This window comes from Lissotriton vulgaris, chromosome 10, assembly GCF_964263255.1.
Source record: "Lissotriton vulgaris chromosome 10, aLisVul1.2, whole genome shotgun sequence".
In the NCBI taxonomy this organism is placed as follows: domain Eukaryota; kingdom Metazoa; phylum Chordata; class Amphibia; order Caudata; family Salamandridae; genus Lissotriton; species Lissotriton vulgaris.
The window spans coordinates 758,415,792-758,433,259 of record NC_141698.1 but is presented as its reverse complement, the minus strand read 5'-3'; the positions used below and the strand labels follow the sequence as shown (position 1 = coordinate 758,433,259).

At 41.2% G+C, this 17,468-nt stretch overlaps 1 protein-coding gene across 2 annotated transcripts in view; it reads right to left on the bottom strand.

Annotated features, from left to right (window-relative positions):
* Positions 1 to 17,468, bottom strand: part of ARHGAP21 (Rho GTPase activating protein 21) — a 430,157-nt gene that overhangs the window by 400,366 nt on the left and 12,323 nt on the right. For both annotated transcript variants that reach the window (XM_086941663.1, XM_086941662.1), the window contains exon 2: positions 13,747 to 14,063. In XM_086941663.1, coding sequence (XP_086797789.1) covers positions 13,747 to 13,830 — 84 coding nt within the window. In that variant the 5' untranslated portion in view covers positions 13,831 to 14,063. The remainder of the gene's footprint in view (positions 1 to 13,746; positions 14,064 to 17,468) is intronic.

The following is a 17,468-nucleotide window of genomic DNA, read 5'->3' as shown; positions in this document are numbered from 1 at the left end:
CAAAACAAACATTACACACACTAGGAATGTACAAACATTTCACACAGTGTCATCTCTGCAGGCACGAATGATGTTAAACAGCCAATACAACAGACTTAAAATGGTTAATCAAAACCGCCATGGATTTAAAAACACTGTGGGATTTGAATTTAAGGCCAAGGTGTCAATATAGAAAAGAATAATTTAAAAAAAGTAGTTGTGGTCTTTAGCCAAAGGCTAGCGCAACATCACCCAAGGGACTGACTAGTTTGTTTATACGGTTATATTAGACTGGATAATTTCCTTCCTGGCGGATAGATCCCAAACCATCTCCTGGGCCCTTTTCTTTCTAAAGAGAAAAATGGACACTCTGGAGTCCCTCAGGGCTCAATATTAAGCCCATTACTGTTCAACATCTATATGGTCCCCCTCATCTCTTTATTAGAGTCATACATATGCCGATGACACTCAGCTCATTGTCCCCTTGGAGAACGATTCTACAGATGCTGAGCTAAACCTTAAAAAGTGTCTAAGAGATGTCTTCCGCTGGATGGATCAAAACCACCTTAAATGCAACACCAATAAGACAGAAATCCTCCCCATGGGTAAAAACCCCGAATTCTGTCCTAGTAAATGGTGGCCCGAGGACACCCCTGCACCCCCCCAAGCTGTGGCATCAGCAAGGAATCTGGGCGTTCTATTTGACGCCGAATTATCCTTCGATCAGCATGTCAGGAATGTTGCAGGAAGTTGCTTCAACATAATTAAATCACTGAAAAGTTCTTCGACTTCTTACCTATAGAATCAAGAAAGGCAGTGGCAGCGGCCCTAATCCTCGCACGTCTTGACTACTGTAATGGTCTGATGGCAGGTGTTAAAAGGAAAGCCACTCTTAAAAAGCTCCAAAGCGTACAGCACGCAGCGGCTAGACTTGTTCTCAAGCTACCCAGGAGATCATCAGCTTCGGCCGCCTTGAAAACCCTTCATTGGCTGCCACTCCCCAAAAGAATTCTATTTAAAATTCTAACAATAGCTTTCCGTGCATATAACTGCGCTGGCCCACTATCTCATCAGAAGATTTCCCCATTACAATCCTTCAAGGACCTTGAGATCCTCAAATCAAGACCTGATTAAGTTGCCGAAATTCAAATACAAAACTAAAGGAGGCAAGTCCTTGTCCTTTTTATCTGCAAAAGCCTGGAACTCAATTCCCAACAATCTCAGATCCCTAACGCAAGAAAACCACTTCAGCTTAAAACATGGATCTACTCTCTCCCTGATGATTATGTAATGACCTTCATTTAATCTTCTATTTTTCAACTTCTGCACACAGTTTTTTTTTCAGCGCCAGGATGCTCCTTTCGGAGCGATTGTTGCGCTTTAGAAATACCAAAATACAAATACAAATACGGTGACTTGTTCACTAGAATCAGGAAGCCCGCAAGCCTATTTTAGCTGTCATCGCGGATTCCAAGAATGAGAAATGTTCCCTCAACGCAGAAGAGAACTGAGGAATGTGGGTCTGAAGGACATCACCCCAGCTACCTCATCAAGCACGTTTGAACCAAAGATAGAGGAGTCTGTGTAATGCAAGTCCTCTCATTCAAGGCAAGGGAACCTTAGTACAAGTGACTCTGATATATCCTAGCAATAAGAAGTGGATTTTACATCTTCACGTCTATAGATCAGATTGATTGCCACTGTGCTTCCTTCATAAATTATCTTCAAGAATTAAATTCCCTTGAGCTGAGGAAGGAGGTACATATTTTCTGGTTAACTTTATCCAGTGACCAACTCGCCAGTTGCCCTAGCTAGAACCGCTCAAAAGCCTAACTTGGTGCCAAAGAGAATAATGCACCTGTTTCTCCAACAGGAATAGATGCTTCAGTCTGGCTCGCGCAACCACTGTGGAGAGGAAGATGTTTAAAGAAAGAAATAACATCTCTTCAGCTTTGATGACTTTGATAGTCCTCCTGAAAGTTCTCCAGAACCAAAGGACGATTGAGTAGTATGCGCATCCATTGGGACATTCAAAGCATTTAGAAATGATTAGTTATTTGACGACAAAAAAGGACTTTCAATCTGCAGGCTAACAGTCCATTTCTATATCTACGTCACCAATGCTCGAAGCAGATCTCTAGCAAGATCTCTATGACACACCTTAATTTCACAGCAGTTTGTATTGAGACGCTGCACATTGAACAAAATTAAGTGGGAATGACAATGGTGGGGTTTGTCTTAAGACGGTATAAAGGAAATCAGAGACATTAGAAAGTTACAGTTATCAAGTTATAAGGGAGTTCGGGTTGAGTAACAAGTCTTGAGGGGCTCTTGGATGTCTCCTGTAAGGCCCAGAGCTAGATTTTCTTCCAGCTCCTAATACGACCTGGATGAAATTTTAATTGTGCCGGAGTAACTGGAGTAATTTCAGTAATTACTCATTACTCTTGTGATGTGAAATCATGCCAGCTAGAGCAATTTAAAGTAATTTGGGGCAAAAATGTTACCACAGGAGTGTCTGCTGCCTACTGCGGCTTGTATCCTATAGCACTTTTTGCTATTTTCTTCAAACAAAATGCATCCTCCAGCCCATTTTGGATACAAGTGCGCATTTTGCACTAAGAAAATAGTGCTAAATGCCAGATTACACTGCGAAATTTAAGTATAGTTACAAGTAATTGCGCTATAGAGAAAGAAGCCAGTTACTCCCAACCCCTATTCCTAATGTTCCTGGCTGGGGAACACTGAGCGTGTGGATCTTGGAATATCAAGACGTCTTAAAAAGAAGCTGAGTGGTCCAAAATATCCTGCTTCCAAACCCAAAATATAAAGTAAAAAAACGTATGGAAAAAAATAATGCAGAAACTTGTGCTCACAGATCTTTAAGAAGAAGCGAGTAAAATGAACTGAAGCTTAGTGTTTCTTGCCTTCAACCAGAAATCTTGGAGCTGCCACGTAAAGATAATATTTTTCTCTATAAAAAGAAAAAGTCCATTTTTTTCATATGATATATATATATATTTATAAGTATGTAAAAAAAAGATTTTTTTACATGTTACATTTGAACTTTATGGTGTAAAAAGCAAATAATGGAATAGAAGCATTGGAGCCCTTATAGAGTAAGTTTTTTATGTCTATGTATCCATTTGCACTTCAAATATGGAGGTGGTACACAGTAATGTTCTCATGTGATCAAGGCAGGGATCGCATCGTGATGGCGTTCTGGAATAAAGTAAAATAGCACCAAACCTGGGTCTACGCTCGTCTTTTTCAGTTGGAAGTAGCTGTGCGAGGTTTGTGGCATATATATATAATAAAATGATTTTAATAAGCACACATATGCTTTATAGAGTATTGTGTATGGGGGATACAGAACAATAAAACATAAATAAAGGAGTAGGAAAACTTTTTATAAATAAATCTATCTCTATTTTGAAATATTTTCTGGATGCTTGCACCTGGACTAAGAGGCGAATCAAGGGAGGTTTCCCAGGAGACAAAACTCTTACTGCTTCCTGTTTTGGTTATATATTTAGTTCCATTGAAAATAAATGAAATACACAAGCAACGATTCCTTCCTAAATGCCAAACTTACATTGCATATCTAGATACAACTGCAAAGATTTCCTAAAAAAAAAAAATTGACCTGTTACAACACATCTAGTTAGTAGCCAAACGTTTCGATGCAGCAAATAAATGTAAGTTCCCTTGAAACTCAACAAAAAATGCAGAGCCCAAAACGCCAACATTTCATAGTTACATGCTCTGCAGCTTGACACACCGGCATATATGTAGACCAAAATGAGGACCTGATGAATAAGTAAAAGTTTGTTTATGGAACATGAGAATTCCAAGTAACTGGATCCTCAAGATAGCAAGAAGATGGCAATTTAGTTTTTTCTACAGATACATTTCATAAAAGAGAATTAGAAAAAGTATTATATCCAACTGTGGAAATGAAATTCCACTGAACAATTAAAAGGTGGGCACTTTATTTTTGCTAGTGCAGTTCTAAATTCTTAACCAACTTCAGGAGCATCTTGATGTCCTCAATTTCCTCCCACTCGGTCAAATTGGGTTTCACTCTCACTATGACTGAGACGAAAACTGACACCATTCAGGAGGTAGAGAACCTTGTTTTTAAGACACATCGATGAAGGAACAATGTTCAATGTAAAAAGGTTTTATTGACTGCTCAATTAATTAAAATCTTTACAGTAAAAGAGAAAGTACAAAGATCAACAATTCTAAAAATAACCTTCTAAATAAAATAAAGAGTAAAGAAGTATACCTATGCTGATTATGATAATGGTATATAGGGGAGAGCAATGTGGGTACAGAGGAGTGCAACTCCCGCAGTCTTAGTCTCATTAATTGGGGGTTCCCAGCATTTGTATTGGTTCGGGTAAGACTTTGCGTTGTTGGTTACAATGGCAAGCTGGTGACTTTTTCGGTGGAACAACGGGTCTGGTTCTGTTCAGCTCGTGTCAGTTCTTGTTGTGGTGAGTATCCTAAGTTATGAGGATACTCATTAGGAGTTTTTAGTGCTATACTAATTTGATGAACAAATTTCGCTGATCGCGCTAGGACCATGGTATTGGTGGTTGACAGGCACAGGGCTGATGCTTCTGAGCATGTTGTAATGCTCTGATTGAGACAGATCGGGCGCAGCAGTCGCCAACGTTCGCTCTTGAAATGAGGACAGCAGCAAAGAAGGTGCAGCCAGGATTCCCTCTTGTATGTGCAAAGCCTGCAGGATGTGGGGGCCCCTTTTTGGACCCAAGCTGGGTTGAAATCAGCTATCCCGAGCGTGACCAGCCTCATGGATAGAATTTTACTTCGGGCATGTGTTGTAATGGCCTCACTTAGATATGTCAAGCTGGTATTGCATTGGTGAATAAGTAAACTGCTTTGCACCACATTTGCGACACTGAAGCGCATTTACTGGTGATCAGGTTAGAGGCCAAGGCCATTGGGGTTCCCAGTGTCCTCACTAATAGCAATATACACCATTTATCACACAGAATATTCACTGATAACGAACAAAAAGACTGTTGGAGCACCTTTCCCCATCATGAAAGGAATGCACTGCCTCTGTCTCCATGCCCAGATCCACCTTGAAGTATCTTGTAAGATCTATAGGGAACTCTATCTGGAAAACCCGGATTACTTGCACCAAAACTTAAATCCGTACGGTAAAGGCCTAGTTTACTAGGAGAATTCAGTGGTCGTGCAAAAAAATCCACCAACACTCCAAAAGAAAGCACAGGCCAACATGCTTGCTCTGCAAATGGACCGAGACTTGGGACAACCTTGCCTTTCACCTCCGACTTACTCTTTAATTGTTGCAATTGAGAAAAAAAGGTCTGAGACCCCACCTCTCCACAACATTCCTATGATCTCAGCCTGTATGCCGTCTTTAATCCCCTGTGTATTTTCACACACCGATGGTCCTCCGTTTACATTGTAAATGTATCGGCAAGTCTCTATTATCACATGTGGCTCAGTAAAAACATCTCACTGCCCTTTGGGGCTGAAGCTTTGCTTCATAGAATTCCGCCAATAATAAAATACATTGCTTATTCGGCCCAGATCAAATGTGTGATTTGAAGAATACATTACTGAAGCTCGACATGGCAGATGGTGGTATTACTGCTTTGATGTGGGAGAATGTGATGTATGCAGGGATAAAAATAAGCAGGAAGTCAGAGCTATTTCACTCGTGCTGATTGCGAACATAAAAGAGCCTGATAATCTTAATGGAAACTACTACTAGGAGTCACTTTTGCCTCCCCCGCAGCAACTGGTGCTTTGTCATTTCATCTGCAGAGGAAGTTAAAAAACAGTCAATATAATGTCCCAAAATTGTTTGAAACACAGTAATTTGCGTTTTAACTGTAGACGAACTCCACGAAGGAACAGCAACCACTTTTAAAGCGTTTGCAGGCGTTTCTCTCAGTACCTGTCCAAGGTGAATGTGTGCACAGCCGCCTCCACTCGTAGATTCGTACATACATCCATTCCGTTCTTACTGCATATCGTTTTAAGAACTGGCTTTGCTTTGTGCTGCAAGACTCACACAATGCTTATATGTTTACACTGGATTCACTTTTTAATTTGTGGCACAATGCATACACACAAACCACCTCGATGTCCAATGACAGTACTCCTGTCCACTGAAAAATGCCACTACGCAGGATCCATGCGTAGCACCTACTTGCATAAGCTTTGTTTTTGACCTCGTGTGAATGTTGCCACTGTTGTCAGGCGGAAACATACTTTTTTTGTAGTGTTTTTATTGAGCACCACACATAATAAAAAAGGTGCAGAAAAAAAAGCGTGGCTGCTGTGAAGCATAGCCGAAAGTTACGAATAAAAGCTCTTTAAAGCGGCCCTCGTTGACCACCTAACAGCTTTTATTTATTTTTTTTCTTTTAGGTAGGCTGCTGCATAAAATGACTGTAAACACTGACAGTCAGTGGATTTTGCATGGCGAGACCCATTGGCTTTACCAATGCTTGGCTACTTTCTGTTGCTTCAGCGTATCTTATTACCTCTGGCACTTCACTACTGATGGTGCCTTTCTTGTATAATCTGTATATACCTTATGCTTTTTAAAAAAAAACTTTTTTATTGTTTTCAGTCGAAAAACATTTCAAAGAAAAACATGACACGTTACAACAACTGGCAGCTTGTACACACACCACATGCACATTCTCATTAGGCTGATAGTAGCTTAATTCACGATTGTGGAACATATCAGCTGAACGTAGTCAATCTGCAGACTTTCAAGAGAAATACAAATCAAACTGAAACATCCCCTTAGAATAAATTTCAAACAGTGGATCAAAAAACACAAATAAAATCGCTACAAGTGCGTCCAATTCTATATATCACTAACTTGAAAAAAAAAAAATATATATATATTTTTTTTTTTTTTTTTTTTTTTTTTTTACTGTGACGACAATGTTTTATGTCTGTTTCCCACTCAAACGTCAGCTGTAGACTCCAAGGACAACTCGTGGTGGCACGTTCAAGTATTACTTGGATCACTGACTAAAGTTTATATTGAATTCAGGACTTTTACACTTCCTCCCACCCCAGCACAGCTCCTCCTGCGTAGCTCCATCACTAGCACTTCCTACTTTGCACCCCTGTACAAATTAGCATTCTCAACTCTTCAGGACTTTCGTGCCCGGTAATACCAGGCCAGTGAAGAAATAGGTCTCTTAAGAAAGTTCTGACCAGTTTAACACTTAATGCTCCTTCTGCATTAATCACTACCTGGATACCCATTGCTTCATAGATCTCACCTTCTGCTCAAGGTAAGTACTCTTGACCTTTAACCGTAGTTCAGCATACGCTTGATGGCCAGTTCATCTCCAGAAACATACTCAGGAAGAGCCTTATTCCTTACGTCGAAGCACTCAATAGATAAAACAAATGAACCTCGGACTCAAAATAAAAAGAAAGAGACCCAAAAGGTTAACAAAAAAAATGTTTCAGAACAGTTAAGTGATATAGGGCAACGCATGAACTTGGCAGCAGAGAAATGCCTCAGCCTGCAAAGCTTTGGTGGAGGTTTTTTTAGGGTTATTATAGCTTTCTAGTGACCGGTATCTCCATAAATAAATTGATGGCTGCAGGTAAAGTCTCTGCACTTAGCGACTGAGATCAGACACATGGTTATTTACCAGCTTACAAAGGGAAAGAAGTCCGAATGGGGCACTACAAAAAAGGCCTACTTCCTTCTAAAGGTCCCAGAAACCAACCGGACCCAATACAGGCCATGGCAAGGTCCTCAAACACCACCTTATATTCTTGTGGGCACAATGAGATTCACTTTACTTAAGAATCAAATCTGAGAACATGAAGTTTGCATCAGTTATGAAATATGGCAGTGGAGTAAGAGAAATGTAGAAAATGTTAAAGGAATGTAGCAGAGGGTATGTAAAGTGTATTCTAGCCATGGCGAGCATGAGGCCGGCAAACCCACGTGAGCAGTAACAACTTTGGCAACTTTAGATGTAGGCAGAAAATGTCAACAGTCAAGAAAGCCATCCTTGGAACATGACCAAGCTCGGGTAACTTAAATCATCTGCATGCAGAAAGGAGCTTTTGATCTGGATTGTATACCCCTCTGTGACTTAATGTATATTCTGAACAATAAGGATGATTCCTTTTGTGCCACATCAGTGACAGGAGAGCATTCATACGTGCAAATGAAATTCCCTTAGCAAAAAAGTAGGAGAGGGCTTTCCCATACCACGTGAGCTGAATAAATCAGTTAGCCTATTGAGGACATTGCCAAATGCCTCCAAAATGTCAATGACAACCAGCAAAAATGATGCCTAATAAGAGTACAGCTTCATTCATCACATGAACATCATTACCTTTGTAGTGCAGCAGAGGTACACAGATACGTACGAGGGTAAAAGAAAGCAAGAGACAATATTTCCGAAGTTCAGGTCCACAAAAATGTATAAAATCTTTTCAGTAAATGGGATGGTTGTAATGGTTTGAAAATTTCACAGGTATGTGCTACCAAGATGTGTATTCTTAAAATGCATGGAAACTTCGCAGCCCCTCAAGCTTCCCAGGAGCAGACCATTGAAATGCCACACATAGTCAAAGGTGATTTACAGATAAGTGTACCGGGTATTTTAAAATATTTATAGGAATCTGATCATCTACATATGTTGTCGGCACAAAGGTGAATCCTGTTTAAAGGAAAGTGGAAAACGTAGGTTCCCGAAATGAGACAACTGAACGGCATAGAAATCGATTTGATCGCCTTTTCATGATTTTATACTAACAGAAATAAGTCTACAAAATGTTTGCAGGGATAAGGACCAGAAGAGGGTTCTCAGATTTTTCACGACTACTGGCTGTCAGGATTTCACATGAAAACAGGTGATAATTGCTGTTCTGATGCAATATTTATACAACTCTGACACTGCTTTATTGAATTAAACTCTTGGGTAGAACATGGGACACATTTTAGTGCCTATGCTTTACCACTTAAGAGTACCATTCTCATAGTTAGCGTACAGAGGAACCAGAGGATACAGAAGATAAAGACAGATGTGATGTTTAAGGAAGAGTATCCTCGTCGGGCAACTCTTCCTGCCAAATGTAGCAGCCAGGGACTGGAACTTCTCGTTTGGAGTCAAAGTATTAGAATTTTAAGTCTTTAGGAATAGCATGGAGAAAAAAAGGGATAACAAAATATTGATTCAAACTAACTTAATGAGTCTGGGGTTAACAAGGAGCTCGGCTCAGGGGCTTGAACCGAAGTCTGCCTTTCCAATAATGGGCTCTAGTATATTTGCGCTGTGCCATTTTTCTGTACTCTATGAGAGTCATGCATACTGCAGGTCAACAGATGCAATGATAAGGGTCCCTGAAGTGTGTGATTCCGCAGCTTTTTGGCATCATTATGGATTTGCTGCATTCATCACATGATCCATCATCTGCTGTACAAAAGGTTTCTAGCTCAAATAGATCAAAAGTTACTAAAAACATTTATTGGGAAAAGGCAGGTAGTAGTGGCATATTAATCACACCTTCTACGTACATACAATTTATAGAAACAATACTAGAAGCACAAAAGTGTAATTTTAGACTCACTTGGCATCATAAACCCTACCACCCACAGGTACATACAACCATAAACTCAAAGGGTCCACCATACAAAATTAAACCATACAAAGATACTGAAACACTCATTAAAGAAGTTCAACCAATCAAGTCCACAAAGTAGGGAGTTTTAATCACAAGTATACTTACACCTGTCTATATAAGATTCCGTGACATACCAGGCAAATTGATGACCTGAATATTTTTAACATTTGTACGCTATACAACGTACCTTGAAAGTCACTGCTCGTGATAAAACATGTGTCGGCTGTTGTCTTGCTGATATATATATTCACAAGTATCATTGTCTTTGCTCCTAATTTATGTGAATAAATACCTTTGGATTCTCTACAAACCCTACTTTGGGGACTTGATTTGTTGGACTTCTCTAATGGACCAGGAAAGGATAGATGTTCTGAGTTGTGACTGAAGAGGACCAGTCAAGCAAGGTGGATTAGCAAATCCGTGATCACGAAGTACAACCACTGTACACTAAGGTGTCACGGACTAACATAACTTAATAGAAAAGCAAACAAGTGTATCTATTATTCATCAAACACACAAAAGGTGAAGGGAAATATGTGTGCAATCTGTCTAATCACTGGCAATCACTCAGGGTAGCATACCACCCCACTGCTCTTTTGCCTACCATGAAACCTCAGTTTAGACGCAGCCATTTACAAATCTTTCTTGAACAAGTTACACCAAACAGAAGTGTGAAACCAGTCTTGGGTTGCTTGAGTTCCAGTACAGGGAGGATCTGGCTTGGCAGTTCGGGTTATACTGTTCCTAGTGGTGCAGGGTCAAGACTATTTTGCATTTGACTGAGTCCATTCTGAAGTGGCATGGTGCGCAAAAGAACGATGATTTAGAATGATAACTCCAAACTATTACCAGTGGTTAGTGTCACATTTTGAGTGTCTGATATCGATTATAATATTGGTCTGCTCAAAAACAGTACAAATAAATGCAGCTGTAAATGGTACAACATAATTCTCAGATTAGAGCTTCTCTGAAACCTTTTCCCCTTCCCCAGGACAGTATACCACAGTCTATAGGGATCTCATGAAGGAGGGATGTTCCCAAGAACATGAAAGCCGTTCAGGGTGGAAACCTAGCAAGTAATAAGGGCAATCTCAAGGCAAATCGATCTGCAACACTGAGTCCTATAAAAAACAGAATTTGGGTGGAGCAACTGTTTCTGGGCAAACAGTTGGTCAAGAGCTCACTATGCTCCTCGCAGTGCTGGCAAAGGTAAGTTAACCTGCCTTTCACTATTTAGACCATAGTGGTTTCTGGCAATGCAAGCCTGAGTGTGCTCGAAGCTTGTGGTGTTGCTGCTGCTGCTCCACAAGGCAAGAGCTAACCAAGGAGATATTCTCCAGCTTTAGCTAGCATCCAAAAAAGTCAAAGGCAGGCTTAAACATATGGCCAACCCTGTTCGTAGTGTGCGAATACAAAGGTCATGGGGAAACTCAAATCTCAATTTTCCTGCTACTGAGAGGCACGGGTATCTATCTGAAGCAGGCACAAAGCGCCAAGACTTGCCCACCCGGGGCACTTCCTAGGATGTTTCTTCAGAGATTTAAAGCAAACCTCCAGGGAAACAGTGAAAAGCCAGATCCATCTCAGCTTCTGTCTGTCCTCAAAGGCATGTCAAATAAAGAAAGCGAGAATCTCTGTCAAGGTATTCTTATTAAGCCCTCCTCCTCATAAACTTTGCTGAAGCATAAGCAGATAATCAAAAACAAAACGGTGCATTAAAGCGAGCACAATTGGGAATGGGGTACCTCCACTGAGCTCCTACCTATAAATGTGAAACCTCCTCTGTTGCCAGAAAGTTACAGTGAAGTCATCACACTACCTGGCACTCTATTTCAATAGATAACAAGCAGTCTGTCCTTAATTCATATCCTGTTTAGTTCAATTGCGACCTTGCATTTCATTGGTCATCCAGAAAGCCTGGACTTCAACTGGATCATATAACCCAATTTCTGTCACAGGTATACGATACAGTTACAAACTGCACATATATAAATTTGAAAGAACGAATCCTTTTTGGAAAGATTCAAACCTACCTTAGTTTGAACTATGCTTTGGAAGCAATTGTCACTGCATAAACACATCAAACTGTAGATTTATTATAAAAGCATGGCTAAAACATATCAGCTCTGTTTTTATACAATGCTCACTGTGGTGTCCAGCATCCAAACACCATACCCATATATTTACACTGTACTACAGAAAAGCCCATCCAAAACATCCCTAAACAGGTCATTTACAAATGTGCGATTCCTAAATTAAAAACGAGGAAAGCTTCCTCTGTTCTGACACATATTTTAGAGTGCTACACATTCTATCACAACACACATGTATAAACATATCTGAAGTAAAGCTTGGTACTATAAAAACAACACATGGACAACCATCTTGTATACAATTTTCGGCAACATATAAAAATAAATTCTGGAAAAAGAATAACCTCTACTGCTTCCAAAGTAAACTTGATGCAACTCAAAAACAACTGGAATACCTGCCAATATTAAACAAGTTCAAATGAGGGTCAAACTATGTTCACCGACTGACACGCCCACATTGCTTTGAATGCAACATTGACGGTTGCATTTCATTAGAGGCAACTGAAGAATCAATACAAAGATTAACACCTTTTCTGAAAGCCAAAGAAACTGTTCCTAAAAATAGTCACCGTTGGGACGCTTTGGCTTAAAATCGCAAGCAAACGTTTACCGAATGCCTTCGACTTCATAGTATGTATATGCATGCACACAAAAAAATGCATTCATACACAAACAGGATCTGCGACCAGCATGTGACTAGAACCCTCTACGGATAAAATGTACTTCAAATTTCATTGTGTAATACTATCATTATAATAGCGAGTTGATTTAAAGTTATGTAACCAACTTTCAACGTGCCACCATGTCTTCCATACCAAAGGCTATATGAATGAATATGCTCAAAAAGGGAGACGCTGAAATTACATATTATTCAACAAAGCAGACAGCCTGAGGTGGGGTGGTTGTTTAATGTGCTAGCAGAAAAGTGATAGTTGAACACCAAATCACAAGGTGGTGTTGAATTTGCAGTATTTTGCCAAATAAGAGGTCGTCAAATGCCCATGCCTTTGGTGGAATGTATACCATTTTAATTAAATAGAAGAAAACTCACTTTTGGAAACAGGCACTTGTCATAACCCTCTTAAAATTATCATTTTAAACGTGCATACCACTTGTTAAAACCAATCAGTCACTCGTTTCATACAGCGCTGACAAGTGTATGTCATAACAACATGAAATAGTAACTAAAACATACTCTTAGTCTGGTTCACTGGGAAAAAATAGACAAAACAAAAACATTCTGAACAACATTAACTAGCTTATACGAAGGCACATCAGATGTACTGACTGCAAGTGAAATATCAAGGTGCCACGTTAATCATGTGAAAAAAAGCTTTGCAGAAAAGGAAGTTTTTGCCTCCATGCAAGCCTCAACAGGCAATGAAATGAAACGCTACTTTCTTCAGCTTGACATTTAAGATGTTGCTGGAAGCGGGAATAATTCTCATGGTTCTGCCAACTCTACATGCAAGGAATATCATTAATCTATTTTGAGGCGGTTGCGAACTTTAAAACAATACCGCTGACGGTGGTGGTATCAAAAGGGGGAGGGGTACAACCGTACAGAGGCACAAACGCAACGCCTACCAAGAACCCTTTCATTTTATTATTGAAAACTGAGAAAGCAACATGCGGCCAGGCAAGGTGCACAGAGCAGGGACTGTGCGCCCGGCAGGAGTCGCACCACAGCGCCTGTCCTCGGAGAAGGCCAGGAGACGGGAGCTTTCACCGGTGCACTGTAACGAGTGTTCACTTTCCACGCGCCCTGGGAGCGTGCGCAGGAGGCGTCAGTGCGCGAGCCAGAGCCCCCAATAGGACAAACAACGTGTCCCTGTTCTTTTTTCCCCATAAGCCTTTTCGTGCCACCCCTCAGTAGACTGCCCATTGACCTCGTTTTTTTCACTGCCCAGGAGGGTGTCAAACCGCCAGGGAGGACGTTAGTGCTGTCAACAGACTCCCTGCCTTAACATTTTTAAAATGCGCCTCTTACCTCGTCCTCGGACCCCAGGCGGCGCCGCGTCCTCCTGTCGCCATCTCCCTCGGGCGCCGCCGGGGCCGTCCAACGTGTCGCCATTACTTCATGTCGAAATGACCAGCGGGGTCGATCCAGCGGGGAGAGACCGCATTGGCAAAGCCGGGGTGAGAGGCTGGCGGCGGAGAAACAGAAACCTCATCGGGGAAACCCAGCGGGGCCGAGCCAGTCCTTTATTTTCAAACCGCACACAAAATTAATATTTTACGATCCAGAGTTGCCGGTGCTCCGCGGGAGTCCGCAGCTTTCGTCGGGTTGAGGCGATGTGTTCCCAGCTGCAAAGGAGGAATGAGAGAGGGCGGACATGTCAGATGTGCCGTGTTTATGCGAGAGACACACTCAGACCAGACAAGGGGGAGGGGAGCGAGCAGGCGGCTGACACGGCCAGTGCTAGTCCACCCCCCAGAGACCAGCGTGACAGCAGGGCACCCGCCCGGCCACCGGCCTAAACAGCGCAGCGCAGCTCCGGCTCAGCCGAGGCCTCCGCCTCCACGCTCCCTCCCGACCACACACCTCCCTGAGAAAAGTTCCCCTGGAAACCAGCCATGCTAGCAGCCATTCCACCAGCACCTTCCCCGCATGCCAACTTCCTCTAATTTGAAGTGGGAAGGACTCTTTATACGCGTTAAAATAAACGCATTCCAGGTATACCATTACTAGAGGATTCGTATTTTATTCCACGTTTGTATAATTTCACCCACGCCCCCAACCCCAAATCACACACGATGGATCTCTTTCTGCCATAATATAATCCTCATCAGTGCTCTCAAAATTAAAAGTATGGGATATTCACAGATTTTCCATCCCTCAATCATACCACCATCGTGCTAAAATGGGAATTCACAGGGCGGATGCTCACTTGCCCATAGTACAAACTTCCAACTGACAAGTGCTACTACTATTCCATGAATAGTAGTTGACCACTGCTGAGACGTGCTGGTATTTGCTCTTTCCACTTAAAGAGCACCTACTAATTTACAGCAGTGTAACAAAGATTTCGATTTCCCACCTTTTACCGTCAACATGGGCATAATTATATGATACAGTTTAACTCTCACAATTGGGGAACGTTTACACTCCACTACCACGTTGACAAACTAGGATAAACCCATCGTTTCTTAAACTTGAAAGGCCGGCGGGTGATATTTTGAATCGTGCACACCTCGTTAACATCCAGTGGAAGAAAAGTAAACAATGCAAAGGTCTTCTATTGACAAATGTGTACTGCCGTTTTTGGCGTAGAAAATGTGATAGAAGAAAACGTAATCATCAACTAAACTATCTCCCTACATCAAGAAATAGGTACATTTCGACACATTTGCCAAGATCGGACCAAGCTGAAGTCAACCTCCAGAGCCACCAACAGAGAGAGGGGCCATAAAACATTAATATTTCAACCTAGGACATTAGCGCCGATATAAGTTTAACAATATCACCATTTTACTTTGGATAGCAATTCTTACAAACAATGGGGGACTCACATAGTGTCCTTCTAATTTACGCCAGGGGCTATAAAACAAGTTTCTATAAATTACAGTGGTAACTAAGCAGTTGATGGAGCACTAGATTCATATATAAACTGAAATTGTAGAGGACTTCGAATGCAGATTTGGTTTCTTATTCATTTTCAACATTCACAACGAAAAAGTCGTCCATTGAGGAATTAGATTTTCATACGGTGTATGTTAATAGGACTGCTTGACACTCATGCTTGACTTATGTGCTACATTGTTGGAGCGAGTATTCTTTTTATTGAGGGGACAAATAATCATGGATATGTTCATGCAATTACACAAGTTAGGAGGACCTGTACTTGGAAGTGGCTGCTGTAGCCCATATATAGTGCAGTTTACTACAGTCAATTAGTAGTATGGTGTTCCAACCTTGCCTTCTACACACCGTCCTTTGTAATTCCACTGTACCTGAATATCGGCAACCATGGCACCGGTTAGGAATAGGAATATGCAAAAAGGCAAAATCCCCAGAGTTTGAAGAGCTCAGAATGAACCCATGTGTATAACCAATGCAGAGTAAAACAGAAAGGAAACGAGATCCTAACGGAAACAAGAGAGTTGAAAAGATTGAAGCAGTGTTCAATGGGTAGCAGCAATTCCCTACATGTCTAAATCAACTATGCGGCTGGTTCAACTTGACTAATCCCAAGTAGCTGTGATAAAATGGTAAAATGCTATTTAGAATTATAGCAACAATGCCCAGCTTTAAAATGAGCTGCACAACAAGGTGGCAGCACTGGCCTATTCATGCACAAATCCCTCAATGTCTCGCCAACCAAGCAGACAACTCCCACGCCAGCTACTTTGGAACATGTGCAATCACAAGCCTCTTAAAATTCTCTATTTTAGTTCCCTACTGCCCCACCTCGAAGTATGAGAAAATCTTTTGTTATAGACTTTACTACACACTCACAACTACTTTCCTCATGGTCCTTACCAAAAACAAAGCAACCAATTTCTACCCAACGACTCACCAACACTAAGTTTAGCCCCACCTTCTAACGTAGAAATCTGCAACACTGTATTCTAATTTCAAACACTATCCCATTCTTGCCCAACCACTATTCTTTCACAGGTTTATATGCAGTCTCAAAATCTCTCCACAATACTCATAAAAATCCCTGCATCAAAACTGACTGACTTAAAACTTTCAACTCTCTACTCTCCTTTTTGGTTCGAGTCTGGTCAGCGCATGCACTGCGAGGCATGCTGTATTTAGGTAGGGCCTTGAAGTTAAGCCCACTCCCTGCCCATATTTTTCATTGGCTTGTGTCCCTGTCCACTATAAACTGTAGCTGTTCATTGTTAAATAAGCTTAGTAGTCCCTCCTTAGTACCACCTTGTCTCATTTTGAAACCTCCATTGATGACACCCCGTTACGCGTGTTGTTACTCTGTAGGCTTTAATTACAGCCTCCGAGCACTATTCCTCAATTAGCTTTGTCCTGCCTGCTGTTGCAGGTAGGACACACATTTTTTTTAATAACACAAGCGCCAAACTAATTTGCAATGTAATAGGCTTGCATTTGAGAGAGTTTAAGCTATTGGCATTGTAAATGACAATGCCTTTTATTTGTGTGTTTTAAAACAACACATAAATAAAAGGCATTGTCATTTACAATGCCAACTGCGCAAACTCTCGTAAATGAGAGGCCTGTTGCATTACAAATGCTTCTTCTTTCAGATGGCCCTCTCATTCCTATCATCTGCATGCCTACTCTTTCGGAGGACAGCCTACTCTAAGTCACATGCATGTTTACTTTATTACTATTGCATCTCTGCAAATTACCCACACCTTATTTCAAAGATCACAACCGCTCCTTTAAAAGACATATCCTGTACCCTAACAATTCCTAGTCACCTGCAGCCTAACCATTTATACAGCCAACCACTGCATGAAATTAACATATCTCCCTCCTACTAAAAATCACACCGAATTCCTATCGATGTAATACTTTAGTAAAGGCATACAATGGTTCTTGTAGAGCACAAGACTAATCTGAATAACTAGTAAAAAACATTAACTGGTGGCATGGAATAGCGGCTGCCCAGTGTAAGAGCACAACAATGCCTTGTCATGGGTGGAAAGTGCTATGTAATGCAATTACACACCAATATATAACCCACACTAATACCAGAACACTCAGCAGTCAGATTATAGTTCATA